Here is a 12,846-nt window from a genome sequence, read left to right as displayed (position 1 = left end):
CTAATGAAACTTGAAATTAAGTTACTGGTTTTCATTTGCTTTCTAGAGGATCCCATAGGCAGTGTCTGCCTGAACCTAATGAAAGGAGGCAACAAATCAGTCACTACCAAGTGGGTCGTCTCCACCTCTGCTAAAGTCTAATGGGTCTAAGAGAAGGATGCTTCTGTTAACATATATGTAATCCACAAATAACTCAGATAAAAGACTGCAGCAGTTCTAAAAGTTTATGGCAGCCAGCAAGTATCAGTCAGAAAACATTCATTAGCAAAATGCTTGCTGCTGCAATTGTTCTCACAGGAGTCGTGATCCACTCATATTAATGGGACTTCAGTCTACTCATTGATGGTATATTCTATAACTGCTCCTAAGGAGCATTATTTTTCCTCACTTTTTTCAATGTTATGAGAGAACGGTTACCACGGTATTTTGCTGGAACTGTTATTACCTACCTCTAAAATTTTCAGTGATATTTTCAGCAACGTATAAATAACTCTCAGACATTACTGTGTCAACACTCTCATTAACTTCTTCAGCATGCCTTTGTGAGCATATTTTTAGCTTTCACTCACAATTATGAAACTTTCAAGCACCTTTCATTATTGAAAGTTGTCATGTCATGTTATGGTTCCCACAGGTATGATTTAATGTTCAGCTGTTTGTAATCTTTTAATGCTTTATGAATCAGTTCAGCAGTAGCTACACACTGTTATCAGTGCCAACGCTGTGATGTGTAATAGCAGTGCAGGGAGCTATACACAGTACCCACAGGTCTTACAGTATCTAAGATTTACTTGTGGGTTCACTTCTGGCTGAATGAACATTTGTAAGGCAAACTTTTTTTCTCTTTCCATATATTGATCACATACATTAGCCGTTTACCTTATGATCAACTGAGAGCTTTCTCCCAGATTTCATCTCCTGGATTTCAAAGCTTAATCCACTGTGTATTGCATTACCTTTAATCTCCAAAGGATACAACTTTGATATAGCTACACACTAATGGACTTAAACCTTGATCTGTAAAGACTTATCCTATTAGAAATGTAATCTGATGAGCACATGGTGCTCTGAACTCCAGCAACTAGTAACAGTGCTTAAAATCATCTTTGAGTTGAGGAGGACACCAGCACAGAGCTTCCTAGGGTGGACACCATCACATTCAGATATGTCCCTGAAACATCCCTAAAAATACATGCCAGAGAAGAGAGAGCCATGATCAGCTGAAATGTTAACTTAAAGATTGAATACAAAGAGAGGAGAATCTGGCTTACCAAATCACATTGACTATTTTTAGGATCAAAACTGAAAAACAGCGAAGTGTCATTATCATTCCTGATATACTAAACACCTCTTTATCACAGAGCAGGTGTACATATCACAAAAGCTTGAGATAGAAATAAAATCAGATCTTCCAAAGGCTTGAAGCGTTAAGATTTCAATCAATAAACATGCACAGCTGGTTTACTCCTCCTCACCAAGCTAACTATAGTGTAAAATGACCAAATTCTAGTTGGCATTAATATACAGGGGGCAATGGCAAAGAATACTTATTAGGTTTTAGGGCCAAACTAATTCAGACCTGTAGACCACAGGGGCATGCTGCAAACACCATTTGGTAAGGCAGGTTTAAGGTCTGTCAAACAGAAGAGCTTGCCAGGAGATTAAATCTCATTTGCCATGGGAGTAACCGCTGGTTCAGTGTTCTGGACTGTCATTTAATTTAGGGGTTCCCAGAGATAAAGTTCTGCACCCTCAAAATAGCTTAATCACTGAAATGAATAAACCCCTTACTTAACAAAAGAAACCATTAACATTTTTTCAACTATTTGTCTCTCTTTTCATTGTCAGAGCAATCAAGTGACCAATTAATTTATGAATATGACTGTGTAATTTATGAATCTAACTTTCTGTACCACCTGTTAAACAGATCATCGTTACTAGCAGTTTTTCCTCCAGTTGTTACTAGTGAAAAAAAAACTCTCTCTCATAGAGGTTGTGAGCATTCTTACACAAAGTCCGTTGTATTTATCATCACTACTAACAGTAATTTCTCTCTGCCTCTGCTTCAAACACTGGTGTTTTGAACAGGCATAGTTTACTGCTGCTTAACACTGAAGAAGATGAAGACATTACTATTTCAGAGATTGTAAAAGAAAAAAAGAAATATTCTTTTTAGAAATATTACAGAGATGTTATGAAAAATACTCAAAAAAGGACACAGGTTTTCATACCATTCATAGTATTAACATTATCAAATACTCCCAGGTACAAAATATACAACATGGTGAATCCTGCACTTATTACCGTGGACCACTACTTGCACAGTGCCTGTCTGCCCTCAGCCCTGCTTCACTCTCCCATTTCTGCTTCTGTAGATTCTCTGCCATGAGGCTCTACCTATAAAGTAACTGTGCAGGCTGTCCGTGAAGGAAATCGTGGAAATAAGTCAGCTGCCAATCAGCTTCTACTCTTGGCCAGTTGCCTTTTATACAGGTGATTCACCTTGTCTAGGCTGGCCGCACGGTACACAAACTCTTTTGCCAGCTCATCTCAGGGTAAAGCAGAGAGGCAGGATCGAGCAGCTGGGAACAGCTTTGCAAGCTTACATTACCAAAGACATACCCACACACAAGCCCTTGGCTCCAGCAGACTCTGAGAAGCATCAGTGCACAGTCCACGGGCTTAACTTTAAGAACATGAGTAGTCTCATTAAGGTTTAATACACTGAAGTGCTTTGCTGGCCCCACGCCAGACTGCTCAGCCTCTTGAAGTTTCAAGCTTTATCTACCATGCCAAAGAGGAGCTGGGCACTTTCTTGCTCCTCTATCATTGTTGGCTCCAAACACAGGAAGCATCACATGCTCTGGTCTCAGGGAACCTGTGAGCCAGGTTTTCTCACCCTGACCCAGTTGATAAATGATGCCTGAAAAGGAGAAATGACTGTGAAAATTATCTAACTAATGGGAAGTGATTAGCACAAGGATGCACCTGGAACACATTAACACTCTCTCAAAAATTCTCATATGAATATTGTAAGTTACAGAAACACATATACATGTTATGAACAAGAATGTTGCACTGTACCTGGGTAGTCCTCAGAGACGTGCACTGAATAGGATACACTGTAAAAAGAAAAAAAAAGAAAAAAAGAAAGAAACAACAGAATTAATAATTACAATAACTGCTGAGGTAAGATTTTTTTTTCCTGCCCCTGTATTATCCTATATTTATAGTATCCCGGTGGTTTCTAGAACAGAAGGTAACAGCTATTTTGATGGCTTTTGAAGTGCTCAGCTAAGAAAAAAATGTCATGCCCATTCCGAAAGCTTACTCTGCTGAACTGGCACATCCCGATTTCAACCTTCCTAAAAGACTGTATTATATTTACTTCCAAGCAGTATTTCACAATGTATGTTTGCCTAAATAAAGAAATAAATAAAAAGTTGCTCTGTGAACACCATATATAGAAAAGCCCAGCTTTCTCTACAGCTCTTGCTGGGCTTTACTCAGAGCTCAGCCTGAAGCCTTTTGTGCATCTGGGTACCTCTTTATACTTCTATTACTCTCAGTGCAGGCTCTGTATTGCTCAGGTGCCTTCCTCTCAACAAAATCCCGCATTTATAAGACTTGTGGCAATCTTATTTGACACCTATATCTCCCTGTCAAGCAGAGTTCAATTCAAATTTAAAAGAGCTACAGTCGCACTACTGAGTGTCTTCACCACATGGATTATCTGAATCTGTTTCTCCAGAAAACAGATATACAAACGCTGTTCTCACATCTTACCCAGGTCTATGTGTGCCTTCCCCTAAGGCCGGGCGAGATGCTCACTAAATTCACTGCCCCTTTGATTTTTTCTTTTTTTTTTAAGGTTAATGTACATCTTCATTTTGATTACAAAAAAAAAAAAATAAAATAAAAATCAATTCTACAACATGCTGAAAGCTTTCTGTTGTATTATTCATGTTCTTTCCATCTCTAAATTCTATAAATTGTATGTATCAACCTACACATTTAAATAATACACGATGCATGTTCATGTCTGTAGTGAATTAAGCAGACAGACAGAGACAGGATGGCACAGTTCTCACAATAAATTTTACTGTGCATTGTGCATTGTTGAAAACAGATTCAGTGCATCTTTTTCAATTACATGAATACAACTCCCATGCAGACAATAAAATGAATTCACGTACAATCTTTTCTTTCTCTCTCAAGGACTTCAGCTAAATGAGTTCTACTTTCACAATTCAATGATGGTAGGAGGCAATCAATACAAAAAAAAATAGATCTCATACTTTCTTCCATAAATCAATCTATTACAGAACAGCTCTGTAACCTGTTTTTGCACATAATCTTTTCTAACATAATTCGTTTTATGTATTGTTTGACTAAGAAGCAAAGATGCCTGTTTCTTCAACAGCTGCACACGTTCACATAAATGGAAGCAGAAAGAGTGTTTATTACAGCTGACAACAGATTTAGCCACAAAACTCTTGATGCTTCAGTCATGCCCGGATTAAATCCCATCATTGTGTAAAGTCAACATGTTGTGATTTTTCTCTTCTAGCTCCTTTCTAGACATTTGGGTAGGAATCATCTGTAACTCATCATCTTGGAGCATTTTCCCTAAGGCCTGGGGGATACTGAAATGTAGTTAATCTCTCATGGCATGAAATGCCACTATTTTAAGAAGAGAAATATTTCAAAATAAGGGAATATTATACATCTCAGTACAGTCATGTGTGGAGTTTTGCCCTGTGGTACAAACGACCACAACAACAAAACACAAAGCACAAAACCAACAAAAACAGCAGTAAATTAATGAAGAGTCTATTCTTACTAAAACTATCTTCTAGAAGTTGCATTTGCAACCCGGACTTTTACCCAAAGCAGAACTTCAATCTCACTCTTTTTAGACTGGAAGCTTGCATGCCTCTTTGCTGTCACTGCTGTGCATGGGTTTGTTTGACTGCTGTTAAACAGAAGTATTCAAGTGCATCAAGTGCATCTTTCATCACAAAGAGAAGAAAAATCTTTTTAGAACCAAGCAAATACTCCATGTTCAAACCAAAAATCTTCTCAATCCATTTTAAAACCTGAAGCAAAGCAGGGAAATTCCATATATTTACATTAAAAAAAAAAAATCATGTAGAAGAGAGGAACAGGAGCTCAAGTAGTTACAGAACTCCCTTTAGTGAAGATATTCACAACTCTCTTTAGTAAGGCCCTCTGTCACCTAATTTAACCATGAGCACAGACAGTACTTCCAACCTGGTCCTGCTTTGAGCAGTGGATAGACCAGATAGGCTGCCCCCCTTGTGAGTTACTCTATGCTCCTATGTGCAGAAACCCTGTAAAATTGTGTTTCTCTTCCTTCTTCTTCATAGAGGAGCTGTGACAGCAGCAGTTGTGGTCACATCAAATGGAAACTCATGAAAAATACCCTTTTGGGAAAAATATTTGTAAGATGGAAATAAATTTAAAGATTTATGAAGATGCAGGTTAGTAATAACTTCAAACCACCTCTTGCAATGACTGTAAGCAAATTCAGGGTCCAAATCAGAGCCCAAAAAGTTCCAGTAGTGGTCTCAGCAGTGTGAGAATATTACAAGGAAAGGGAAAGGCTGAAATTATATGAAGTAATCTTTTTTCTGTACACCTAGTAATGAAGAATCCTATCACAGGTAAAATTTTGCACCAAAATCTGGTGTCATTTCCATTTAAAAAGCATTAACAGAAACTCTAACTGCCAAATCAAAATCAAAATATGTTGGAAGTAATAATGGCATCTGTTAAGACTGCCACCTCAGAGAAGACGTTTTTAAGGAGATAGGAACCAGAGCCTAAAAAGCAAAATACTTGAAAATGGGATATTTACTTCCAATTAGATAAAACAGCAGCTTTTATTAGAAATACTACCGATTCAGATTAGGAACTGAATAAACGTAGCTTAGTCCTCAATTCAGCATTTGTTTATTTCTTGTGTTGGGTGTGTTTAACCTGATCATACTGCAAGCCTCTCCATTCTAAAAAAAATAAAAAATAGTAAAAAATGGGGGGGCGGAGAATGTATAAAATTGTCATCCATTAAATTCTGATTTTCAGTGCACAATGAGGTCTGTGTGCTCTGAGAGTTTCAGTGTCCCTAGTCACTGTATGTTGAGAAGTATCACATCGGAAAGATCTACCACACGTACAGCCTTTCAGATAGGTCATTCCACTTGCACACACTTAAAAACCTATTTGGAGAGAAAGAATTGCTTGTTGGAGCCTCCAGAGAGAGGAAATGCTTCGCTCGGGCCCATAGGCGTATGTTAGTTTTGTTTGGACTATGGAAACAAAAAAGCCACAACTACTGAACAGAGCACAGCTAGTTTTTCTGTTCCAGTTCGCCTCCGTGACTGCCATATATGATCACATTTGGGTACAATTTCTACAGTAAGGATAAACTGCCTCCTACCAATTGTGCACCTGAGCTGTCAGAAACACAGCTACAGCAGGCTAACAGAGGTCTCTGAAGAGGTTCCAGTCCTGCAGCACTGAAACATTTTCCCATTCACTTATTTAATAAGATTTGGAGCCAAGACAGAAACACAAGATGCTGATAGCTTAAAGCACCTTCAAGAACCACAGACTTCAGTGAAGGCGCAGATGTTCACACCTCTCAGTGTTAAATCCTCCCAGAGCCAAAGAAAGCCTGCACTGAAGCAGTTTTCTTGTTTAAGTACTCAGAAATGCAACTGGAATGAATTTAGGCCTGGTCTCCACACTCCGCACAGAAGTAAAACACGATTATTTCAGTGAGGGATGTGATTTTTTCTTCTGGCAAAGCAGCTCTTCTGTACAAACCTGGTACAGTTACATTGCTATAAATACAGCTTATAGCACTATAATTTATGCCCATTCCCATAAACACATTCAAACCAGCCAGCCATCACCTTTGCTAGTTTCATTCTATTGCTTCTACTACATGAGCACAGTTAAACTCTTGGCTGTAAACAAAGCCTTAATGATCATTTTACTTCTGCTTTATTCAGCTCAGACCCTCTCCACAGGGCATCCTACAATACATATATTTCTCAGTCTATAAGCTCAGAACAACCTTCAGTCTATAAATGGTCTTGTAAAATTTTTGTTACTTAACCAACAGTAAAGCACCATATGAAATTAGTGAGAGATGTCATGTTTCACTTATGCAATTTGAATGTAAACTTCTTATTGCTTGAAATAGTATGAACATTCAGAGCTCCAGCCTTAGTAACAATTCTATTCACAAGGCACTTCTTGCAAGTGTTCTGTACTAAGTTTTAACCATATCTGCTCCTTCTTCAGAGAGATTATCCTGCAAAGATCTATCTGCCTTCATGAAGTAAGTCATAACTTAGACTGAGAGCCAAATATAATTACTGTTTTTCATATGAATCTGCCCCATTTTGATAAAGAACAAGCACATTCACCCACATTCGTTATTACTGTAATTTCCAAAATTTAAACAGGACGTTGCAGAATCAGAGAGTCATTTCCAAAGGCAGGATCCAAACCCACATTACTTAGCGAGTAGACAGAGCATATGCCATCAGAAATATGAGCCTCTAGCACTTTGATCTGAGAAGGGTAGGCCCAAATGGTCTTCAGCTGTCCCAGCCAAGCAAAATTTTTGAGACAGTAAACCACACTCCTGCACAGGAGTTGTGTGTAAGACATGCCTTTCGGGGCCCAAACTGAACATACTACCAGGCAAAACAATACACAAAAATGTGAGCTCATGGGCAAAGAAAACAAACAAACAAATAAATAAATAAACAGAATACTGTAAACTGCAACAGGCAGAAAAGCAAAAGTTACTGTACCTGTTTATTCCCTTATATATAACAACAGTTTTGTTTCTAGAGGATTAGTAAAAAAAAAAAACCAATAATCTAGAGACAGACTGGTTTTTTGAGAACACAGGCTTCCTGACAAACTTGTACCCATCATTTTGCCTGGCTGTATCTCTCTAAATCAATTTATAGGATTGTTTTTCATGCCTTGAGCTGTGTTTTTTACCTATCATGGCATAAACCACAGGGTCAGACGTGCATCCTGAAGGCACAGTGACACTGTAGCGGAAGTGTATGACGTATCTTCCCATCACATTCACTTTATCTCTACTTTATGCCACCTGCAGTTTCTCTCTAGGAAAGAAATCCTTCAAGCTGAATTTCCAACTGCTTTGCACAGCAGAAACAGCATGAAGCATCTGGTGCAAGTCTAAGATTTATGCCTATGGAACGGTTCTGACAATTCAACCAGCTCTGTCCCATGGCAACAGCTGACTTACTGCCTTATTAAGTGTGGAAATTGTGATGTAGTTTCTATTCCAGTTTTAGCTCTTTCTACTAGAGCCCGAGCTCCATGTGCAGCTAACAAGCTTGCAGAAACAAGATTTTTTGTCATGTGGAACCTTATGATAGTCTAAAGCCGATCTATAACAAAATGTAAGAAGAGAGTAAATAAGACTTTCTTCATCTGTATGCATCAAGAGCTACAGAATTCATAGGTTACTTTTTGTTTGATAGTCACAGTCTAGTTCATTGGTGAAGTAATGCAAGAAGAGGATACGCAAAGCTCTGTACAAGAAAAGCAATACTAAGACTCAGCAAAGTACGTTATGAACAAATACAGAAGATTAAATGCTGCTGTGGGATTGATTATATGCCAGGGTCAACTTCTGAACAAGTTAACAAGCTGAAAGAAAGGTTATGAGGTTCTTTCAAGAAAAATAAAATTATACTGGTGAAAATTTTGGGTTGAGATCCTATATAATATTCCTGAAAATGCAGCATGACACAAATGTGATGTTTTCACTTTCTACTCTGGATGAAGCAATAGGAAGGAATATGAACAAGGTCCAGCTGAACAGATGCAAGAGAAATTGTAATTTTTACCAATTTCTGGTTATAATTACTTTTTTTTTTTTTAAACCTATCTTTAGTATCTACACGACATGTAACAGAAGAACATTTCACAAATGTCAACTAACTATAAAAAAAGTATTTCCACTCTCATCTTGCTTCATTTCCTAATCTTTGAAAATGCTTCCAGATCTTTCTGTGGATTCCTATTAGTTTTGTGCCCTTTAGCCTTCTTTTCTACTTACAGAATAACAGAATCATAGGATCACTAAGGTTGGAAAAGACTACTAAGACCATCTAGTCCAACCATCATCCCATCATCACCATGCCCAATGAACTACTTCCCTAAGTGCCACATCCACACGTTTATTGAACATCTTCAGCATCAGTGACTCTGCCACCTCCCTGGACAGCCTGTTCTAATACCACACCACTCTTTCAGAGAATAATTTTTTTCTAACATCCAACCTGATCCTCTCCAGGCACAACTTAAGGCCGTTGCCCCTAGTTCTGTCACTAGTTGCCTGGGAGGCCAACCCCCACATTGCTACAACCTTCTTTCCAGTCGCTGTAGGAAGTAATAAAGTCTCCCCTGAACCTCCTCTTCTCCAGACTAAACAATCGCAGCTCCCTCAGCCGCCTCTAATAAGACTTGTGCTCCAGACCCCTCACCAGCTTTGTTGCCCTTCTTTACACAAAACCACAATTTGACCTTGAAGTCAGACTCTTCCCACTATTTTACTTCTGACCACTCTTTTTGATCAAATGAAAGGAAAGCAGTTCAAAATGAATTCTAAAACAAACAAAAGTCACTCTTTTTTCTAGTAGCTGGTCTGAGATGAGGCATTCAGGTAGTGACCAGATGAAAAATGAGGCAGGCCCAAGAGAATCTGGAATATTTAAAAAGAAACAAAATACTTTTTTGTTTTTTTAATAGCTGACCTTATTTGAATTAGCAAATTCTCTGAAGAGAATTAAAATTAAAATCCAAAAGTTAAAGGTGCTGCAAAAGGATTCAATGTCAAGTTTTTCTTCAGTTTGTAAGAAGATGATAGGCATGCAAATAAGAGCAGAAACGCAGCAGTCACAAGCAGTAATTTTCTGCATCAAAAATCTCTTCTGCTTAATGGACGCTGCCAAAAGTCAGGCTTTCCAATATCAGAGATAGGTTACAACCATTTTGCTTTATGTTGAAATCAGTGCAAAATTAACTATTCCTTTTAATAAAAGGAACTGCAAAATGAGAACTATAGTAATAGTTAGGCCTACAGCTAAAGGCCTATATACCTACAGTTAGGCCAAAGAAACTTAAAGCAATATTGCCTCTCAGGACTGAATTGTCACAGCCAAAGTAAATGATAAATGTTAGGTTTTTTGACTATTTATGAGCAAGTAAATTATCAAAAAAAGAAAAAAAATAAGAAAAAGAAAAAAAAAACTATCCTGCTCTTCCATGCTGAAGCTACTTCCATGAGTTTTCACATCCCCTGCCATCCAATAATTGACAACCCAGCATCAGGCACATCTATTCTTGCTGCTATATAGAGCCAGCTGATAGCAAAGAACTGAATTTGTGCATACAACCCTTTCACATCAATCACAAATCTCCCTATGACACATGTGCAGTTACACGGGAAAGAATAACACGTGACTGAGTTATCTTTTCCTCTGGTTGCTGGAGAATGTGCATGTGTGATGATGTATAAGAGGTTACAGGCAAATCTACCATTTATTTTGATGACAAATGAAAACTATTTCAAAGAGATACAGGCAATGTCAATGCATCAAAAACGGCACGGCTTTCATTTATTGACAACCTGGAGGAAAAGTGGTCCTGAGTCAAAACTACTACATGTTTGCATTTGTCACTTAGAATAATTGTACTACTGGCCCTTTCATACAACCATAGCATATCTGAATCAAATGGTGAACATTATTCATAAAGAGCTGCCTGATTTAGCATGTTATTCAAATAAGAAAGACACAGAAGACTGCAGCTCAACCATTTCCCTTGTGCAAAGCTTCCAATGAAAAAATGCATAACTTCTAGTAAATGTGCAGAAATCTACAAGGTTAGTCATCACTCCAGCAAACATGAAGATACTCTTTAAGATTACCAAGGACACTTAGAAACAAATAAAAAAAACATGTGACGTATCATTTTGAGACCGGAGAAGGCCCTGGGCAACTTGATCTAGCTGTGGTGTCCTTGTTCATTGTAGGAGAGTTGGACTAGATGGCTCTCAGAGGTCACTTCCAACTCTCAGGATTCTATGATTCTATGATTTGCTTTCTACATAAAATCACCCTAAAATACGGCTATATGTTCCATGTCAGATTGTCCACAACCAGACTATATAAGAAGCAGATTATTTCATCCATGAACACATACACGGTGCCTTTGGTGTCTTCTTGCAGTCACCCTGTCTGACCATCTCCAGATTGATACTGACTCTCTTTAAATCTCTCCTTTGTGCTCTTACTCTCCACTGGTTCCACTGGCTTGCATTCTCTCTCTCCATTCTCCCCATTAGTTCTCCAGCCAAGTTCAGTCTTCCCCAGGATACAGAATACAAAAGAAACTCTGGACACCAAATTCAGCATATACAATCATAGCCTTTGGTCACCTTACTTCTAGAGTTGTGCTTTTTCCAATTCAGATGAGTTTTGTTTAGTGGAATACATTTTTGAATTGTTCATCTTACTTCTTTTCTTTTTGGAGCACTGCTGTCAGAAGCAAAAACATGGTGTGCTCTTTTTGGAATCAGTTAGGAGTTATCTCAAAGCCTTGAGGTTTTGGTCCACCTTGTTCCTACTGGAAGGCTTTTCTGAGGCTTATTCTTTTGCCTATAATTCTAGTAACTCAGTTATCAACTCACATCAACTAAACAGCAGAAACCTTTCCATCTCCTCTACAAAGCCACTGTGTTGAGATCTTTCAGAAGAAAGAGACAAGAAAAGAATTTACTGTGATCCCATGGCAGAGAAACACGGTAAACTGCAGACTGAACAGCTACAGCATACAGTGGCCCAAGCAACACAAGTGAGGAAGTCATGTCAGAAGAAGTTTGAGCCAACCTTTTTAACAGATAATCCAGCTTCTTGATAATAATTAAATACATAAATAAAGCATCTGTAAATCCCTCAACACATGCATTGTTTAATGTCATTGTGCCCCTAGCAAGCAGAGCAGCTCTCTTCCTCTACATACAACATTCAGCAAAGGAGGAATGTCACAGGCAACATTCTTAGACCACTCCCTAATTAGCATTTTGCTTGTTTATCTAGTGAGGTGCACAACGGCCACTGCTGTGCAAGGAAGAGATAACACACTGAAATATGCAGTTGTTTGTCATACATGACAGAACCAAAAATATTCCTAGTTTCCCCACAAACAAATTCCCCAAAACTTCTTGGTATAGCTGAAATATTCTATTATTTGCGTACTACAGACCCACAGGGATGTATTATGGCCAGAGGCAGGCTTTGCCTCATCAATCTAATAGACCCAAGAACAAGAGCAGTGCCAGGGGCAACATGAATCAGGAAGTGGTCAGGTGGTCAAGGATGCCCGTGACATCTCTGCCACCATACCATGAAGACCATGCACTCATGAACGGGAGAAGACCATGCACTCATGAACAGGAAACAAAACACAGGATTCACAATGAGATGACAGTGGGAAAAAACCTTTTTTCCTCTCCTTTTCAGATATGACAGATCCAGTTTGAGGACACAGGTGAAATAAACCTTCAAATACAACTCTGAGTACAGGTTGTCCTGAGCATTAGAAAGATGTCAGTATATGGGAGGGAGTTCAGGATTCATCAAGAAAAAATTGCCAAACTGGCTGAACAGGCTGACAAGGAATAAAATGTGAATTGTTTCAGACAGCTAGGTATACAGTGTGGCAAATCGATGAGCAAATGTGGTAGGAAATATGATAGCC

General features: G+C 38.5%; 1 protein-coding gene across 3 annotated transcripts in view; it reads right to left on the bottom strand.

Moving 5' to 3' along the window:
* PARP8 (poly(ADP-ribose) polymerase family member 8) overlaps window positions 1-12,846 on the bottom strand; it is a 111,836-nt gene that overhangs the window by 57,769 nt on the left and 41,221 nt on the right. For all 3 annotated transcript variants that reach the window (XM_424786.8, XM_040656047.2, XM_040656048.2), the window contains exon 3: window positions 3,085-3,122. In XM_424786.8, the coding sequence (XP_424786.3) occupies window positions 3,085-3,122 (38 nt within the window). The remainder of the gene's footprint in view (window positions 1-3,084; window positions 3,123-12,846) is intronic.

The sequence above is a fragment of the Gallus gallus genome, chromosome Z (assembly GCF_016699485.2).
Source record: "Gallus gallus isolate bGalGal1 chromosome Z, bGalGal1.mat.broiler.GRCg7b, whole genome shotgun sequence".
Classification (NCBI taxonomy): Eukaryota; Metazoa; Chordata; class Aves; order Galliformes; family Phasianidae; genus Gallus; species Gallus gallus.
The sequence above is the reverse complement of the archived record's forward strand: the minus strand, read 5'-3'. Positions and strand labels throughout refer to the sequence as shown.